Source organism: Mus caroli, unplaced genomic scaffold (genome assembly GCF_978045245.1).
Source record: "Mus caroli unplaced genomic scaffold, Mus_caroli_1 scaffold_20, whole genome shotgun sequence".
Taxonomy (NCBI): Eukaryota; Metazoa; Chordata; class Mammalia; order Rodentia; family Muridae; genus Mus; species Mus caroli.
In genome coordinates, this window is record NW_028227275.1 from 7,428,352 (window position 1) to 7,449,111 (window position 20,760).

Genomic DNA, 20,760 nt, shown 5'->3' on the forward strand with positions numbered 1-20,760 from the left:
CACTGAACCATCTTGCCCACCCTGGCCTTTAAAGCATGGGCGATTCCACACAGAGCTGTGGGGCTGGGTCTTGCTGTAAGGAGATAAGGATCTGAGGGCAGTGGGCATGCACTCAACATGGCAGCAACCCTCTGGAGCTGAGCAGCGGCTGACGTCCTCTGACACACATCATCACAACTTGCTGGGCTTCACACCACCTAGCTGTCTTAGCTTCCCTCGACATATCTGTGGTCCAAGATTCTTCCCTTTTTACCCTCATCCTTGATTTCCTTCCTTCTTTCAGGGGTTCTAAGGTCAGGTCCGGACCTGGCCACCCATTATCACTGAGAAACACACACCTGTAGAGACTTCAGAGGCTCTGTTAAGAGCACACACGCTCATTAAAACACTATGGCAGCCTAAGGATCATACCGAGCAAAAAGTGTCAACGAGGAGAAAGGGTGTGACCTGGTTCTCAGGAGTCGGGACTTTGCCTCTAAAGTCTACTCAGTTATTGCTTTCCCACAGGTATGCATTTAACACCCACTCTCTACTCCAAGGACAGGGTCAAAGCAGTGAACCCAGAAGGTTCCTGCATTGAGATACCATGTTTGGGAGTTGTAGGGTGATAATACATTAGATAAGGATGCTCAGTGGCCTGTGCCATGAAACACAGAAAAGGAGAGGAAAGAAGTGGATTGGAATATTGAAATGATATACAGCAGCCCTAAGTAAAGATGCTAAGAACAAGCAAAGTGGACTTCTCGGGAGGGAAGACTGTCCATGACAGGGGATCGTGTGCAAAGGCCTGCCAGCTCATCCTTTTGGCCTTTCGTTGAGGCCCTGAGCCACCACCAGCTCCTTGATCGCTTCTGCGCAAAGTCAGCTACTCTACGGTATCCATGGGCACTGGGGATGGTTCCAGACTCCTCGAAGATACCAGGATTGCAGGTGCCTAAAGCCCTTGTATAAAATGGCCTCATATTTGCCTGTAGCCCACATACATATCCTCTTGTAAACCTTAAATCACCTCTAGATGACTTTTTATCCCTATTGTCATGCAAACACTATATGAATAGAAAAATCTGCAGATCTTCTTTAATGACCCTCTTCTTAAAATTCCTGGCTGGCTCTCAGGATCCAGTTGAAGCCTTTAACAAGGCATTAAAGGGAAGCCTACCCCACCTACTTCTCTAATTTCACCTCCTATGCTTTTCCTGTTTTGCCAGTTGAGAAAACATGGCAGACTTTGAAATGGACGAAAGAGATCTCTGGGTACCCCTCCCCATCTTTGTCGTTCCTCGGTTAGTTTGTTTCCTCCGGGGTTGAATCCAGGGCCTCTTACAACCAGGCCACACTCCATCACTGAGTTCCATCCTAGCCACCCATGTTTTGAGTCAGGGTCACACCAAGTTGCCCTGAGGGGCCTTGAACTTGAGATCCTCCTGCCTTTTTCTAACCAATAACTAGAATTGCACATCTGTGCCACTATGCCCGGCCCTGGTGTCTTTTCAATAGAATGCTAGGTGTTTGTCTGCCACATCTTTCTAGAGTATCTGGTCCTTTAGCAGTCAGTGCTATTTGCTGAAATCTGATGAATGATCCTAATGTAAAGGCTTCGTACTCATCAAGACGCAAGTGAGTGTTATGCGTTGAAGACACAGTGGGTCCCCCTGTTTCCTGTGGAAAACACCAATCACACCTCAATATCGAAGCCTTTGCTGACTGTTCATGTGAGATGCTTATTCCTTACTCTCTTTGAACTGACTTTACAACATATGCTGATAAGATGAAATGAAGGACTTAATAAAAGTCTTTGAACATATGTTCCCCATGTGTTTATACCAGAATTATGATGTTATTTTTTTTAAATAGAATCTTTAACTATATCCTAAAATAAAATGCAGCCATGTTGAATGTCTTCAGGTTCTTGAAAAACAGCCATTTGCTTCCCCTATGCTGGCTGCAGCTTCTATCCAGAGTACCAAACTGGTTTTTGCCCATTTTCAACACCCAGCTCAAACACCCTCTGCATGCAGCTTGTACTCTACAGCATTGCCTACAGAGCTGCCGAGCCAGCTCGTCAACTTGGGTTCTATTGTATGCAGACTCTTTTATAAGTGTGTCAGCCCTTGGTCTCTGCCACATCCTGGCTTTCTCCTATGTATCATGTGTTGCTTGTGTCTGACCGACCACCTAGCCCTCCTCCCACATGTATGAGAATAAAGGCTGGAATAAGAGCCCAAGTGACTCTTCAGGGTTCATGGAATTAAGAACTGGACTCCTTACTCGGACTGTCACCAACTCCTGGGTCAGGGTGACTAGAGGAATGCACGGAAGATTTTTAACGATGAAGTTTCTTAATTGAGACCCTCCAAAAGTCTATCTCAGTCCTATCTAATAGGGTGCCTCAGCTAAAAGTAGATGTTAGTCAACTTTATTTTTTTCAAGACAGGGTTTCTCTGTGTAGCCCTGGCTGTCCTGGAACTCTCTTTGTAGACCAGGATGGCCTCGAACTCAGAAATCTGCCTGCCTCTGCCTCCCCGAGTGCTGGGATTAAAGGCGTGCGCCACCACGCCCGGCTTGATGTCAGTCAATTTATAATTCAAACATAATTCACCCAGAGTTCCCCATCCTCTTAGGAACTGAAGCCGTGTAGCAGGCTTTTGGATATAAGTGCCACTCTATTAAAGTGAAATTAAAGTCTTTTATCTGGAGAAGTTCACCGCGCTTGAGTCCCCAGTATAATTTAGGGGTGGCAGTCAAGTTTCCTCACACATCCCTGGAGTTCCAGCGTCAGTAAGACTTTTGGCACACAGAGTGGACCAAAGATCTAATCTTCCCTTGGGTGACTCTGTGGGTGTCAACACCCCAGGAACACTCCACCCTGGACAAACACAGAGCTACAATGGGCTTTTCCATCACGCCTCTCCTTAACTTCCAGGGAACCATGGGAATTGGAGCCGGAACACAGGCTGCAGTTCCGACTGTCCCTTTTCCTAAGCCTGCCTCCTTGGTCAGACAGCACAAAGTTCTATGTCTTACACGCCTCCTCTATAGTGATGATGACCCTAGCTTGGCAGGGTTGCTGTGAGGAGTAAGTGGTGTGTTTGATATACTGTTCTTAGGACAGCACCACACACATGACAAACTGGCAAGAAGCATACGCCGCCAACAAACAAGGCTTGTGTGTGACTCTCCTCTCGGGGGGCCGCCTCACCTCACCTGGGCTCACAGCTGCATCCTTACCTCAATCTCGGCCAGTTGGCTTTCTTTTTTGTCATCAGCTCCTTCTTGGTCTCTGTCGACTCTCTTGGCTTTACTTTTCTCACTTTGCTTGGACTTGGTACCCTCAGCGGCCCGAGTGATCTTGGGCTCCAGATCCTCTGCCTTGCCGGAGTCCTCTGGGTGAGGGTGTCTGGGCTCCCGTAGTCTCGCCTCTTCTTTCCTCCTGGATCTTCCTGGCACATCCTGCTGCTGCTTTGGATATTTGTCCAACTTGGCTTTAGGCTCCTTTCGATGGTAGCCATCTTCCCGGCCTTTGTAGCCAGACACAGAATGGAGTGGGCCGGGAGACCCTGACTTCAAGTACTTTTCCCGGTAGCCCCTCCCTCCTTCGAGTCGCTCGTCCAACTCAGCTTTGTCCAGCTGCCTGGGATAGTGTTTCCGGTCATGTGCCCAAACATCCAACCTGTCTCTTTTGTCTTCCCCGTTCTCCCTCCTGGGGACAGTCTCTCGATCCTCGTCTCTCCACGCATAGGAGTCACGGCCATTGCCCCAGTCAGCCCGAGAGGGGCCTGGGGGACTATGGGATCTCGGGGAGAGTGATCGGCTCATCGGACTTCGAGAACGTGGCCGCTCCGGACCATACCTGGGAGGAAGGCAAGAGACGGGGTTTAGACTCTGCAGAGCTCGTAACCTGCATCACCCAGATGGAGACACACACAGACCTCTCAGGGATATACTAGACACAATCTGTCCACCCGGGCATTCTTTTGTCACAACCCAGTAGTGCACAGTGTCCAGGAACCAGTCTGTCCTCCCTCTTCACCTCTGTGGGCACAGGTTTTCCCTAAGACACTCTCTGCCCTCTACCACAGTCTGCTTCTAGGAAATAATTACATTGCTTTTGCTTAGTTTTACTTTACTTCCTCTTGGAAGCTATGTTAAGGTACAGACCCCAGGAAATTCTCTTCCTGGGGATCTACGGGGTGAGTGCTCTGGAACAAGGGGCTAAGAGGTGAGGTTGCCACAACCTGCTGTTGGAGGTACTACCCTACATCCAATTTTGCTCCACTTAGATGCCATCAGGATATAGGTGACTTATCTTTCTTTCTTCTCTCTCTCTCTCTCTCTCTCTCTCTCTCTCTCCCTCCCTCCCTCCCTCCCTCCCTCCCTCCCTCCCTTCTTTCCTCCTTCCCTCCTTCATTTAGTCCTCATTACAAGTAGGTACTATCCTGGGGATGGAAGAAGGATGCTCACAGTGAGAGGAGTGGCAGGAGTGAGGAGGCAAGTTCAGAGATCTCGGAAAAAACAAAAAATCAGGAAGACACCTAAGGGTTGGGAAATGTCTCAGAACTCACTCAGAGCTACTCAAATTTGAGATGAAGACATTGGAACCCTCAGGAAGGGAGTCTGCCTAAGATTCGGGTAAATCTTCATAACCTCCCCCACTCTATGCGACCACAGGTGGCATGGTCTGTCTTTATACTTACCATTAAGACCCCAAGTCACCACAATTTTAAATAAAACAAAAACAAAAACAAAACCAGACAAGCCAAATCCTAAGGCTGACCATTCGCATGTCCTCTGAAGGCTGATAATTAGTGAGAGCATACACCTGATATCCTAAAAGGATAGAACATTTTCATTTGGTTCTGGCATCCTGAACAACACTGTATCCCTCACTGCCAAGACAGAGAAGGGCAATCTCTATTAGGACTAGACTGCTAGGCTTAGTCTCTCTGCCAATGCAGGGGACACAGGCTCCTGTCTTCTACAACAAGGTTAGAGCGCCCTCTGTGGCTGCTCTAGAGACTGCAGGCCCCGTTTATGGTTTTCCTTTCAGTCTTAGCTCTTTAGAACTGATGATCATATCATAGTCCCATCCTAACAGGGTCATAAATGTCAGTTGAAAGAAATGAGTTGGAAAATCACATTCGTTCACTGTCTCGGAAACAATGGTCAAGGAACTGAGTGGTTCCCACCTCCCCCATCTACATTCTTAGTTTTACGTCTGCATTCAGCTCATGAGAAACCGAGAGCTGACCACCTCTGAACAGAATCTCCACCATAGCCATGTGCACCAAGGTCGCATCAGTAAAATGTAAACTTGCTCTAGGAGCCAATATCAACTCTCTGTTCCCTGTTGTCCTCTCTAGCCAGGGAGGGATAGGCAAGAGAAATCTCAGCATTTCCCATGTCCCTGTCTAACCTGAGCAGCTCTTCTGGGCTACAATGGTACTGCTCATCTGAACAGGGATAAGTAGAAGCTAGAAGGCCAGATGGATAGGTCAGGGCTAAGGGTAGAACATATTACAATTAAAATCTCTCTTGCTGAATAATTTCAGGTCAACTTGACACAGACTAGAGTCATCTCAGAGAAGGGAACCCTAGTCGAAAAAAAAAAATACCTCATAAGATCAGCCTGCAAGCAAGCCTGTTGAGCGTTTTTTGTTTTTTTGTTTTTTTGTTTTTTTATTATTTGTGATGGATGTGGGAGGGTCCAGACAACTATAGGTAGAGCCGCCTCTGGGCTGGTGACCCTGGGTTCAACAAAAAAGCAGGCTGAGCAAGCCATGGGGAACAAGTCAGTAAGCAGCACCCCTCCATGGCCTCTGCATTACTTCCTGCCTCCAAATTCCTGCCTTGTTAAAGAGTTCTTGCCCTGTTAATGAGTTCTTGCCCCGTTACCAAGTTCTTGCCCTAGCCACTTTGGCTGATAAACTCTAACAGATAAGCGTGAGTGAAATAAACCCTTCCCTCCCTAAATGGCTTTCAGTGATGGTGTTTCACTGCAGCAATAGAAACCCTAACTAAGACACCCCCCCCCCCGAAGAACAAGAAGCTAGAAGGTGTTTTAACCTCCAGGCCTCTGTAAGACCCAGAGCCTCACCTGTCAGCTTCCCGGAGCATGTCCCTCTCCCTCTGGGAGTGGATGTCCTGGATGATAGCAGCCACATTTTTCCCAGGTTTCTAGGTAAAGTCAAAGAGATCATTAGACAACACCGTAAGCATCAGCTATGACCTGCCTTGTTCGCTGCCAGTCCATCAAAGGGGGAAATGATGCATTCTGCGGGAAAGATAAAAGGGTTGATCCAAAAGATAAGGAGTGTGAACATAATGAACACCAGGGTAGGGTTGAGGGTCCAGAGAGCAAGGCATGTGAGTTATATCTTAATAAAGCAGATATTTAAAAAAAAAAAAACCTAAAAACTCTCAATCATCCATGCCAAATGTTGCCAGACCACTTTACTAAGAAGCCCAATCAACTGTTCTTTTGCTCTTCTTTCTATGTAACTTACAGTGACCTCCAGAGCCATCCAGACACCAGAGAGCATCACGTATCTTATTCTGGGAAACCCAGGTCAAGTGGACAGAGACTACAATTCTGCGCTCTCAGCAAGGCATGACTGCTGTTTTGCTAAGGTCTGGGGGCTGGGAGGGGGGTGGGGCACCTAGTAAAGCTAAGAATGGAGGACGGCCTGCACGGACACGGGGAAAGGACAGAAAATGTTCAAGCCATGGAGGGATCACCATCAGATCATGACACAAAAGAAAGGACAAAGAGAAGACTGTGACTCTGATCCTGAGCTGTGAAAAAGGGAGGACCCAGACCTAGGGATTCAGCATTGGTTGGGTGATCTACCCCAAAGAGTACTTCATACCTTGGGCAGATAGCCCTTATTATATTCAGCAGAAAGTTATAAGCTTATGCAATGTCACATACAAGTAACCAGGCTACCCAGAATATGTCTTGTCAACTCTCCACAAGCCTCGGAATGAGGCCAAGACTGGGCTAGGACTGAGAAGAAAGCTCCTGCCCAGAACGTTTTGCCCACCCTAGCCAGAGCTGTAGTAGTCTTTCTGCCTTCCCTCTGAAGTTGGTTGCTGCTTTCTGCAGCTAATGCATGACAGACAATGGAGCCAGGGAACACTGAAGGAGCTGCCAGGATCAATCAAATCTATGTGGCAAGACATGTGTCATGCAGGAGGCCAATCCCAGGCTTCAAGTCTGTGGCTTATACTGGAACAGTGGAAGCAGGCAGAAGCTAAAGAATATGCCCCCATTCCGGGCAACCTTTCGGAACACAGTACAATTCCCAGAGTGAGTTGAACAAGGGCTTTATTTAATAAAAGGATTCTTAGAGGTTGATGTATTCTACTTTTCTGGAACTTAATGCCTTCCCAGTTGCTCCTTTCAAACCCAGGAAAGAAGAAGAAGGTAGCCTTGTGAGACAGCAGGCAAGAGGTGACTGGGTAACCAGTGTCAGGGACAGAGGCATCCAGCGAATGGATCACCAAGAGCTTCTCTCCTCCAGAGTGAAGGTGTCCCAATGCTGTCATTATGCCAGAAAAGTGGAGGTAAAAAAAAATAACAAAATCAGACTATGACGAAGTTTGGGGTACCTTGTTATTATAGGAAAAGTTGAATGTGCAACAATGAAGAATGAATGCATAGTGAATCAGCCTAATCTTGAGGCATGTGTTCTGACCTCCTTTTCTCAACCTTCAAAATCTATGTTGGAGCAAATCTCAGATGTCGCATCTCTCCCTCTGTTTTATGAGGACAGTGAAGCCAATCAACAACTATCTAGTAGTACACCAGGCAGCTTTCTCTCTCAGTACATCGTGCTGCTCCTAAAACAGGGTGAGTGTCTAAACTCGAATCTTCTATATGAGTCTGCAATCCATCCAAACCAGGCTCTGTCGACGCAGGTCCAGTTGTTTCTGACACAGCTGGGTTTCCCAGCCTGTAGGCCTCTTTTCATTTGGTTTCTTCCTGGAAACACCCTCTCTGTACAGCTAATTCTCCCACCCTACAAACCAACCAAACCGCAGCCTTCCATTGGCCACAGAAACCGGTTCAGGGATGGGCACATGGGCTGAAGTAGTCTAACGAGAACAATGGCCAGATGTTTTGTGGGAGCTACAGGAGAAAGTCTGGCTCTCTTTTCTGTGGAATCTGAAGGTAGAGCTGAAGAGGGCTGCCATGCCATCTAGAGGAGAGAGCCCGGGTCTGCTAAAGGCTGTCCCACCAAGCACACAGAAAACAAAGCAGTAGACAGCAGAAAGCAGAGAGCAGAGAACATCATGTTGATGATGTCATTTGGGTCCCCACAGCCAACTGCTCCTTCACTTTGCATTCACCGGAGCCAAGGAACCCTTTCTGTCACCTACATCAACAGGTGGGATTACCACAAGCCTCTGTTACATGCAGAGAGAGTCTGGGCTGATTCATGTCAGGGTAGGGGATATAAAACCCATTACTACACACTTGGAATATGCTGATGGTCACAGCGACCCAGAGGGACATTATGACAACACGAGGACCAGAAACCCCACACCAAAGGTCAGAAAACAGTACGTTCTAGGTCTTTGCCACTAAAAGTGCACTCTTACGACCAGGAGGGACAGCATCTGTTGGAGCCTTGGTAGAAATGCAGAATCACAGCCTTGCCCAGACCTGCAGGATCCCTGGTGACTTGCATGTACCCTGAACTTGGAAAGGCTCTGTCTGCACACTGTCTTTACAGTGTCCTGCCTGGGGGGACTGTGAACAAAAAACTACCTGAGTTCTCTGCCTTTTTTGTTTTGTTTTCATGTGGAAAACTTAATATTGCAATATTTAAAAAGATAACCATATTTGGTGCAAACTCAATGTAGTCTCCAGGTTTGTTTGTTTGCTGTTTGTTGTCAATGTTTGTGTTTTGTTTGTTGGTTTATTTGTTTCGTCGTTGGTGTTATTAAGACAGGGTCTCACTGGGTATCCCTGGCTGGCTTGGAACTCACAAAAACAAGGCCAGCCTGGTCTTGAATGTATAGACATTTGCCTGTCTTTACCTCTCCAGTGCTGGGGCTAAAGGCAAGCACCACCACACCCAGCCAACAAACAGTCTTAGGTTTCATCATGGATCATCCAGTAACTATGATCTTGGGCAAGCTGGGGAACTTCTACTAGACTCTGTATGTTCATCTGTAAAATTAAGATTACAATACCTGTCTGGCAGGACTGACGTCAAGATTAAAGTAGATAATGTATGGAAAGTGCTTAATACCTTACTTGCCTCAGAGTAGCAGGACTCAATTAAAGGTATATATTACGGTGTAGTCTTGTAATTACTATGATTATGCACCCTGCACACTCACAGGATAGTGATTGTCAGACTGGAAAGAAAATGCATGGGAAAAAAAAATTTTAAACCAAAGAGCTCAAGTATACTCTGACCTGATCTCAGAACCAAGGTTCACAGAGGTTAAGCAAGTCAGCTCAAAGCAGAGAGGGGTGGAGCCTTGGATGGTGTGATCATTTTCCAACCAAGCGTCACCTTTGTTGGTCCTGTTTTTATATCCCTCCTCCCATCCAGTGAAGCTCTTCACACACTTGTTCCTTCCATGCTCATGGTGTCAGCTCAGCTGCCCACCCACAGTGTGACTCAGTGGCCATCTGCTGGATGCCTTGTGCTACATGACATCTTTAACCGTAACTCCCATCCCCTTAACTGTCGCCCTCCGCAGAGTGTTACTAGGCCTTGGTACTTCAAGGAACTACTGTTGTTCGTCCTAATTAGAACCTTATAACACTTCATCTGGAAGCCCAAGCTGCACTGGGAAACTCAGTGCAGAAATTTCATTCCAGCCCCTGGGGGAAAACGGGAACTGGCTAGGTACAGAACAGGGTGGGGCTTTTCTTCTGTCTGATGCTTTAATTACAGAGAAAGACAATCCAGGCTGGGCCTGAAGCAGGGCTGTTGGGAAGGAACTGCAGAGGCTTATTGCTAGCAGAGCAGAGAGGGGACTGGGGAGGGGATTGGGGTAAGTGGCTGATATAATACCCAGCTCTGAATATGCTGACTTGCCACGAGCAACTACTTAACCTTTGTCTCCTGACGTCAACCCTCAAGACTAAGGACAGATTAAGGGCTGTTAGCTGTGAACAAATTGAACCCTAAGTAAAGATGCAAATGAGTCAGGAAAAAAATATATCATATTAGGTGGAGCAGTAGAAAGCCTAAATAAAATCAGAGGGTAGGTTTAAACACAATGTGACAATGATTATAATAAGCCCAAGCGCACCGATGCTCCAGTTCCAAGAACAGCAAATCAGCAAGAAGACATAATCTACAGAAAACCACAGGCTTGGGAAGGAATCGCCCACCAAGAAAACCAGAGGCAGTAACCATAAGGGAAAAAAATACTCAACCTTATAATTCATCAGGAAAATAACCAACAAGGCTGTGACAAACCAGGACAGTGCACCCGTTTCAGGGCCAAGTTAGAAAGTCAGACAAACTAAGGTTAGCAAAAACAGGGACCACTCGAATCCTTCTATGCTATAAGGAGAATGCTTTGCTGTGACAAAGCACTTTGGGAAGAACTCACTAGAATTGAGGTGAGCCTGCCTAGCAAATCCAACCCTAGTGATTCATTCCTCACCTGGTTAGATGCCTGTGTGCATTTCTACTATCTTAGCACGTTAGACGAGCAGATTAGCATTGACCTTAGTCTGCCCAAACTGAATCAACCAGAGCCCTTTAGCCATAGGATGAACAACAGGCAGAGTCATGTCACTTTTTATAGAGCAATGAAAGTAGACATGGAAGATAAAATGTTGAACAGGAAAGAGAAGGAGGCAGTGTGATTCCCTCCATGTAATGTTTAAAGATGGGCAAAGCTAAACTCCACCGTCTAGGGTGACATGAACATAAAGAAAAGACACAGAATTGATTATTCTCAGAGCAAGGAGAGCAAGCTGAGCATGGAGGCCTGTCCTTCTGTGCGTTGTCCATTTCTTACTGCTTAACTTTTGTGGTGCTTTCATGAGGTGTATGAGATCTGACTCAATGTGAGTAGTAGACTGCTAATTATTAATTCTATATAGATTATACTAACTCCTTAAGAGAAAAGGAAAAGAAGGATGTAGAACAAACTAAACAACCAAATCCCATGTTGGAACTGACTGAATGCATCTTAGTTCTGAGAGTGGTCCAGCCAGCCAAGTATTGCTTAGAAGGAAGTATATATGAGATAAGATACCTATGGAGTATATACCATAGATATATCAGATACTTATGGAGTATATACCATAGGTATATCAGATACCTATGGAGTATACACCACAGATATATACCTATGGAGTATATACCATAGATATATCAGATACCTATGGAGCATATATCATAGATATATCAGATACCTATGGAGTATATGCCATAGGTATATCAGATACCTATGGAGTATACACCACAGATATATACCTATGGAGTATATACCATAGATATATCAGATACCTATGGAGCATATATCATAGATATATCAGATACCTATGGAGTATATGCCATAGGTATATCAGATACCTATGGAGTATATACCATAGGTATATCAGATACCTGTGGAGGATGGAAGAGAATAAGAGACCAAGGGGAATAGAGAAGAAAAAGTTATCAGTCATTTGAATGCCCCCAGAAGTTGCCTTCAAGGATAGGATTATCCTCATCAAACTAAAACACCTTTCCCTCCAGAATCTCCCTAGCTCCCAGTCAGTCTTCAGCATCCCTTTCCTCTTGTACTTACCTCAATGAAAGTTTTTGTATATATTTTATTAATTTATTGAGAATTTCATGTATGTATGTTGATTGTACCCTTCCCTCGCCCAACTCTTCCCAGACCCTCCTGTCAATGAGCACTTTTCTCGCCGTACTGTCATTCCCATTTCTCAGTGATACCTGCAAGAGCAGTGACTAAGCTTTGCTTTGCTCTATACAGTCTCCTTCCCCAGCATCCCTGACAAGCAGGAGGGGTTGTTGAATGACTGAGTGAAAGGACGCTGTACCTTCAGCTGCAATTCCTTGTATCTCGTGGACATGCGGATGAGTAACTTCTCGCCATTGATAAGCGCAGGCTTTTCTTGGTAGTACTGGACCATAGCCTGGGCGGCTTCTGTGTAAGCCATCTCCAAGAAAGCCTAGGGAGGAGAGGAAGACAGACGGGAGATCAGGGTCCGGGAGGATTCCATGGTGACATAATCAACGGGAACAAGCGGAGTTGCGAGTTCGAGTCCTTAAGAGAGTAAGGGTGGGGAGCGGACTGGAAAACCTGCTATTCTGGAAATGTCCTTTATCTTGACCTGGCTGTTAATTATATGGGTTACATGTGTTAGAAAAATTAATGGAGCTGTACGATGAACGCAAGTATACTTTGTGCACTTAAGAGGATCTGGTTTATAGCTCAATAAAAAGAAAAAAAATCAGCTCTTTGATCCCATGCGTTCAAAGAGAACTTTTTATTAATGTCACCAAGAGAGCTCATTACAGGATGGCTCCCATCCTGGTTTCCATGGTTACCAAACAGTCTTCTTAATTATGTATGTCCATCTTGAGTTACATCATCCCGTGGAAGGCTATTTGGGATGGATAGGGTGGCCCATTAACTCACAATTCCCACGTGGGCTCTTGCACATGTGGCTGTGGGTTGCCATGTGGTGGTGGTAACGTCAGGAGACCGAAGCAAAAGCCCAGGGCCTAAGCTGGGCTCCCATTTGTCTCATTAAAAAGAAATACATCTGAAAGCACAGAGGCTTATAAGCCCCTAGGCTCAAAGGATGTCCAGGCTGTTTGTGGCTTGGAGAAAAGAGGCTCCTGACCACACTGACAGGACAACTTTCCCTCTTCCTTTAACTGTTCTGATAACACAGGGAAATGGGCTTTTCTATTCAATGCATGTATGCGCTTTCTAATAGACTGTTCTAATGGACTTGTCTGTTTACCCAGCAGCTCTTGGTGCAAAACCAAAGCTGTTAGAGTTTCTCAGTCTGTTTGGTTTACCCAACATAGAGCCCCTGAGAAAAACACACAAGGAACAACCTATCTATCTCCATCCAGAAGGAGGGATGGAGAACACCCGTGATCCCCTGGGGCTTCGAGTTCTAGAGCTCACAGCTACACTGGGGAGAGGACTTCTTGTCTTCCTGATGTTTAGCTTTTATAAAGTAAAATCAGCTACTGGAATGAAGACTGTGGGGCTGGAGAGGTGGGTCAGTGGATAAGAGTGCTGGCTGCACAAACATGAGGACCTGAGTTCAGATCCCTGCACCGTGGGAAAGGTAACCCCGGTGCTGTGGAGAGGCAGAGACCTGGAGGATTTCAGGAACAAACTGCCTGCTCCAGGTTCAGTGAGAGATCCTGTTTTTTTTTTTTTTTTAAATGTATAATACATATATGTGTATATGTGGGTGTATATGTATATGATATATATGTAATGATGTATATGAATGTATATGGCTGAGATTCATTGGATAAGACACCCAACACCTTCCTCAGGTGATCTCACACTCAGTAGGCCTCTATCAAATCCCCTATGGTCTCCTGTTAGGTAACCTCACACGGACACCAAGGACAGGTTAAAATATCTCTTCCCAGGCAGTTCTGAGCTGGTCCCCCACCCAGGCAATCAGAAGTCTTCAGCTTAGCAACCAGAACTGTAGCTTTAGCTCAAGAGATCCATAGCACAGCAATGATTCGGAGTCTGTCAACTCCTCTTTGGAGGCCAATTAACTTTCCTATGCTAAGGAGCACCCCATAGAAGAATGTCACCTCCCCTTCCACGCAAGTCACAAGGGCCTATATTCCCCCCAGCACAAGCAGGGATTGTAGAACCCGAGGATGAAAGACCACAGTCCCAACATGAAACCTCCCGTGCCTTGCTTGCCAGAGAAGCCAACGGTGCTTCACCTCCTTATATTTAAAAAGATGTCTCCAGTCTCCTTTCACCACCACGCAGCTCACTACAAATCCCACAGAGGGACTGTGTAAGGCCTACCTGATTAGTTGACTTCATGAGGATGTAATTAGTGACCTTGCCAAAGGGCAGCCCCAGGTTAATGACGTCATTCTCCGTGCAGCTGCCCTCCGGGAGATTGCAGATGTGCACCACCCGTCCAGAGCCTTTCCTCTGTGCTGCAAACTGGTAGGACAAAGAGCAGGGCTGAGTCTTCAAAGGACATCTTTCTCTACCCATCCCCAGATATTCTGAATGGCCGTCTTCCTCCAGATAATGGGAAACGGTCATTTATAAAAACCAATGCAGAAAAGAAACACACTCACAGATGCACACACAATGACAGCTTTATGCCTTCTAACTACAAAGGGATTCATATTTCCAACAAGTAGTAATATTCAGGGCTGGGGAACATCTAAGAAATTATGTATATCCATACACAGCTAGTGGGAGTTGTGTGTTGACACCCTTTGAAAATGTTTTCTCAATATTAAAAAACAAAACAAAACAAAACTTAAAATATATATAGGTTCTGATCCCGGGAGCCTGCTTTTGGAAGACTGCCTAATAAAAATAAACAACTAAGTAAGTTTAAAGGTATACCGGTGACATGATATTTACTAAATAATTTATAGGGTGGCAAAATGTTCTGGAAATAGCCTGCGTGTCCAACAATTGGGGACCACCTAGGTAAATGATGGTGCGAGTATATAGTGGAAAACTTCACAGGCACTAGAAGGAAGCCAGTGTGTTGGTATGGATTTTTTTAAAGACAAATTGTCAGGTGAAAAACAGGTCACCAGTTAGCATACATACTATAATGTTGGTTTTTTTGGAAGGCAAAATTATATGAAAATAAGAGAAAACAAGTACTGTACATTTTTTGTTACTTATTAGCAGTGACTGATAGGAACATAAGAGTTTTTTTTGTTAAGTATTAGCGGTGACTGATGGGAACATAAGAGTAAATTGGCCTCACTTCTACAACATTAAATGTTTGGATTCTGTGATTTATTTGCAGTGAAATTTTTAAAAGATTATCAACAAGGAGAGAAATGTGCAGAGCAGGTATCAACCTGTCAAGGCTGGTTACTCTCAGAGAAACAGAGCAGGACAGGGAGCAAGGGCAGACATGCTGGACCTGTTAGAGATACTCCTTATATTGTTAGACTTACACTTTAAAAAAAAATTCAATTAAATGAAGAAAAGATGAAAGAAAGGATTTTGGATACCAAATATGGGTGCAGATATTCATGGCACCAACCTGTGGCTTATGGCAATGGTTTTTCAAAACATTTCCAGCCTTGGGATCTTTTCTTCAAACAAAAACTTGTTCGGGAGCCAGATACACTCAGTAAATAAAAAGGGCTGTCCGGGTCAAATTTGGGGGTTCTGAGCCCCACCAGACAGATCTGAAGGCAGATGTAAAGATCGAAGCTTGCAAGCCAGGACCTGGGTCTAACTCAAGCTGCTGCAGGAAGCCTAGCTTCGCTCAAACTGTAATCATCTGTAATCTCTCAGAGCTCAGCAATTAGGAAGCACACACCAACCGACCCTACCCGACCCGACCCGGGAGACCTGGGAAAGCAGTCCAGTGCCACAGCCAACATTAGCACTTATCACTTTCTACTACAAAGTGAATTTCAGCATCTAATTATGGCCTGAGTCCTGCTGAGGTAACAGAAAGGGAGTGTTTCAGGTCTCATCCCTAACAAGAGCTGGCACTTAGGAGTACTACCAAGAAAAGCCCTCATTTGTCTCCTCTGGGCTGAGGACAATTAGACTCAATTATCATTTCCTTTTATGGTTCCACCTGGAATTAGAGCAGCTTCAGGGGCTGCATCTCCACTCCTCCCTCCAACAGCATCCAGAAGTCAAGCACTTTCGCAAAGTAGAACACTGATTCCTTGGCTCAGAGGCGCACAGACTTTCCCTACCCCAGCCCCCAGCCCCACCCAAGTGCCAGGACTCTCCACAACCTAGGAGAGTCTGACTGAGCCTGGGCAGCAAAGACTGAGCCTCTCTGTAGTGAGGGCCAATGAAAGACCGGGATCCTCCCTCCCACTGTGGTGATCTGAGTAAAGATGCAGCTGACTGTGGAAAGCAGCCGGTTCCCTGAGTTTATTACAAGGAAGGTGAAGCCTGGGAACTCTGCCTGGCCAGCTCTAGCAACCGCACATTTCTGCCCCATGTGACATGGTTGCAGATCGCCTCAGTAACGTGTGCTTGGACTGCACTGTAGCCAGACATGCAGGGTGACTCTGAGCAATCCCTCTCCCAGCCTGTCCGGTTGCCTAGTGACCAGGCACGACAACCAGCTTCCCTTGCATTGTGTTCACTGGCCTGAAACGATGATTTAAGACCCTTATCTGAACCCAGCAGAATAAACAGAACACCTCCTCCTCCAGGAACAACCCCCCAAACTGCCTGTCACCTAAGACCTATTCATGGGACAGACTTTCACATCCACAGCACTGAAATTAATTCATCGTAAGTGCTCACATTTTAAAGATTCAATCCTCGAACTCCTTACCAAACTCTAGTCAGAAACAGAAATGGATTTTTATTGACTCTTTAGAAGCTATGAGAGATTAATATTCTTCTAGTTAATAATCTCAATTTGAACTTTCCAACCAGTGAACCACACACAGGGTTTAGAGGTACCAAGATACTGACTTTTCCAGCCTGGAGGCTGTAGACCTCTAATGGCTGACCTCTCAGTCCATCATTTTCTAAGCGAGCCATGAGATAAAACCTTGAGAAGCCCTGTATTCATGGTTTGTTCAGGGTTGCCTCATTTCAGAGTGTGTGATAAGTCCTATACTGTCAAGTATATAATCCTATACAGAAAGACAAAATGTTTTTCCATAAATTAAATTCTTTTGCTGATTACTTCTTTAGAAAACTCCAGCTTACATTCTTTACTATCTCTTTTGTAGATATGACATACAATTTAGACTCAAGCCATGTTTGACTCATTTAAAAAAAAAAAAAGTGAAGCATTCAGTATTACTGCTCCATACTTGAAACAACTTAAATAAACATGGCCCTATTCCCTATCAAAAATCTTAAGGAGAAGAGAGAGGGATGGGCAGAGGGAGGGGCGAGGTCCCTGAGTAGTAGAATCAAGTTTGATCTCCAAGAGCCCTGGCCACTGCCAAGTGCTTTTGATCAAGCAATAGGATGCTATATGGCAATGCCCAGAGTGGGTTTGCTAATTAGCCCTAAATGACCTTTGGAGTTAATGACAGAGTAGACCTTCCCCTATCTGCAGGCCCTCAGTGAATTCCCTAAACCACAAATAATACCAAATCCTGTGTGTGCTAGTTCTTCCTTCACATACAAACCTATGATCAAGCTCAATTTATAAGATGGACATAATAAAGGATTAACAATAATTACTTATAAACCAGAACAAGCATAACAATACATCATAGTAAAAGCTACTTAAAAGTTAAGAGTATCACCATTGCTCTGCAATAAAGCTTGAGGTCAGGGATGCTGATGCCTCAGCTGTTCTTTTATTGTTAAGAACGGTTTTCGCGGTTCTGGGTTTTTTTGCCTTTCCAGATGAATTTGAGAATTGGGTCTTTCCATGTCTTTGAAGAATGGTGTTGGGAATTTGATGGGGATTGTGTTGAGTCTGTAGATTGCCTTTGGTAGGACGGCCAATTGTACTATGTTAATCCTGTCAATCCACAAGCATGGGCGATCTCTCCATCTTCTGAGGTCTTCCTCCGTTTCTTTCTCAGGAGACTTGAAGTTCTTGTCATGCAGGTCTTTCACTTGTTTGGTTAGAGTTACCCCAAGATATTTTATATTATTTGTGGCTATTGTGAAGGGAGGTATTTCCCTAATTTCTTTCTTAGCCTGCTTATTATTTGTATAAAGGAAGGCTACTGATTTATTTGAGTTAATTTTATAACCAGCCACTTTGCTAAAGTTGTTTATCAGCTGTATAAGTTCTCTGGTACAATTTTTGGGGTCACTTGTGCATACTATCATATCATCTGCACATAGTGATACCTTGACCTCTTCTTTGCCAATTTGTATTCCTGTGGTCTCTTTTTGTTGTCTTATTGTTCTAGCTAGAACTTTGACTGTTATATTGAATAGATATGGGGAGAGTGGGCATCCTTGTCTTTTCCCCAATTTTGGTAGGATTGCTTCAAGTATCTCCCTATTTAATTTTATATTAGCTGTTGGTTCGCAGTAAATTGCTTTTATTATGTTTAGGTATGGGCCTTTAATTTCTGATCTTTCCAATAAAAACTGCATGGTATTGGTACAGAGACAGAAGTCTTGATCAGTGGAACAGAATTTAAGACCCAGAAATAAAACCACATACTTACTCACACTTGATCTTTGACAAGGAAGCCAAAAAGACACAATAGAAAAAAAGAAAGCATCTTCAATAAGTGGTGCTGGTCTAACTGGCAGTCTGTATGTAGGAGAATGAAAATAGATCCATATTTTGTCACCTGCACAAAACTCAAGTCCAAGTGGATCAAGGACCTCAACATAAAATCAGATACACTGAATCTAATAGAAGAGAAAGTGGGAAAGAGCCTGGAATTCATTGGCACAAGGGGAAATAGAACTCCAATGGCTCATGATCTAAGATCAAGAATTGATAAATGGGACCTTATGAAACTGGAAACCTTCTGTAAGGCAAAGGACATAGTCAATAAGACAAATTGGCAACCTACACATTGGGAAAAAAATCTCCACTAACCCCACATCTGATAGAGACTAATATGCAAAATATATAAAGAACTCAAGAAGCTAACCACCAAAATACCAAATGACCCAATCAAAAAATGGGGTATAGAACTAAACCGAGTTCACAACAGAGGAATCTTGAAAGGCTGAGAAGCACTTAAAGAAATGTTCAAATTCCTTAGTGATCAGAGAAATGCAAACCAAAATGACCCTGAGATTCCACCTTACACCAATCAGAATGGCTAAGATCAAAACCTCATGAGACAGCACATGTTGAAGAGGATGTGGAGAAAGAGGAACACTCCTCCATTGCTGGTGGGATTGCAAACTGGTAAAACCACTCTGGAAATCAATCTGGAGATTCCTCAGAAAATTGGAAATAGTCCTACCTGAAGACCCAGCTATACCCCTCTTGGGAATATACCCAAAAGATGCCCCACCATCCCACAGGGGCACGTGTTCCACTATGTTTGTGATAGCTGGAAACAACCCAGATGTCCCACAACAGAAGAATGGATACAGAAACTGTGGTTCATTTACACAATGGAATACTAGTCAGCTATTAAGAACAAGGAAATCCTGAGTTTTGCAGGCAAATGGATGGAACTAAAAAAATATCATCCTGAGTGAGGTAACTCAGATGCAAAGGACATGCGTGGCATGTCCTCACTAATAAGTGGATATTAGCCAAAACAAACAAACAAAAAAAACCAAAAAACAAAAGTACAGAATACCCAGGATATAATCCACAGAACTCAAAAAGTTTAACAAGCCAAGTAAGTATGCTTCAATCCCACTTGGGAGGGAGAATAAAGCAATCACAGGAGGTGGGGGAGGGAGGATCCTGGGTGGGAAAGGGAAGGGGGGAAGAGGGAAACATGATCAGGTATTGGGTGGGGGAAAAAAGGACTGAAGCCCTGAGGGTCAGCAGAAAGAATGGAAACAGGCAACCTTGGGAGGTAGAAGGTGGGAGAGGTGACCCTCCAGAATGTACCAGAGTCCTGGGCGGTGAGAGACTCTCGGGACTCAAAGAGAGGGACCTTGGATGAAATGCCCTACAGTGGGAAGAACTTGTAGAGTCCAACTCCAATAGAAAGACAGGACATCAAGTGAAGGGATGTGGTTGCCATCCCACAGTCAAAAACTCTGACCCATAATTGTTGTCTAAAAGAACTGCAGAAACAAAAATGGAGAAGACCCTGAGGAAAAGGAGGTCTGGTGACAGCCTCAACTTGGGATCTAGCTCAACGGGAGGCTCCAAGGCCTGACACTATTACTGATGCTATGGTGTGCTTACAAACAGGGGCCCATCATGTCTGCCCTCTGAGAGTCCCAACAAGTAGCTGAAAGAGTCAGATGCAGATATTTGCACCCAATCAATGGACTTCTATAATGTTTTGCCATGTTCTTTTAATTGGCCTTGTTGTCACTGGGGAAGGGTCTCTTTAGTGCTTTTACATTCAGTAAAATTGGAATTTGAAGACAAGAAACTCAAATCCCATCTACTGACCATCCATCCTCAGGATGCTGTCTCTCTCTGGAACTACACTTGATTTCACATGCTGAACCAACTCAAGTTCAGCCAGAGGTGTGGAGTCACCAGGAATGAACACCTCTGCAGTGTTTCGAGAAAGTACTTCTAAAGGGACCTGGCCGCAAATAACCGGGTGTTGATTAAACAATCTTTCTGAAGTAACTGATTTTGTCTTGATGTTGAGTGATGGGATTTTCCTATCAAAGCCATATCTCCAAATTTTGAAAATCAAAAGTTCAATTAGCATAGTGCTTTATTAAAAAAAAAATTCCACAGAGGAGAAGGCACTGAGACAATGGGGGAGACAGGGGACCATTTTACAGGATCAAAGCAGAAAGGGCTCTGGGGAGTCCAGGTGATTTAAGAAGTGTCCGTCAGAGAGGGTTCCATGAATAGGATGGTGTAGCCATTGCTTGGCCTGTCTGCATATGACTGACTGCTCGGTGAACAAGAATGTCCTGGGGCCATGATAAAAAATCCTCTTTGCTGGATGTTTAAAGCCCTTCCCACCCTTTCTTGACAAGGCTACT

General features: G+C 44.8%; 1 protein-coding gene across 2 annotated transcripts in view; it reads right to left on the reverse strand.

Annotated features, from left to right (window-relative positions):
• Rbm20 (RNA binding motif protein 20) overlaps positions 1-20,760 on the reverse strand; it is a 197,198-nt gene that overhangs the window by 19,839 nt on the left and 156,599 nt on the right. For both annotated transcript variants that reach the window (XM_021152190.3, XM_029472621.2), the window contains exons 6-9: positions 14,017-14,160; positions 12,032-12,163; positions 6,095-6,174; positions 3,229-3,850 (exon numbers count right to left, since the gene is read on the reverse strand). In XM_021152190.3, coding sequence (XP_021007849.1) covers positions 3,229-3,850; positions 6,095-6,174; positions 12,032-12,163; positions 14,017-14,160 — 978 coding nt within the window. The remainder of the gene's footprint in view (positions 1-3,228; positions 3,851-6,094; positions 6,175-12,031; positions 12,164-14,016; positions 14,161-20,760) is intronic.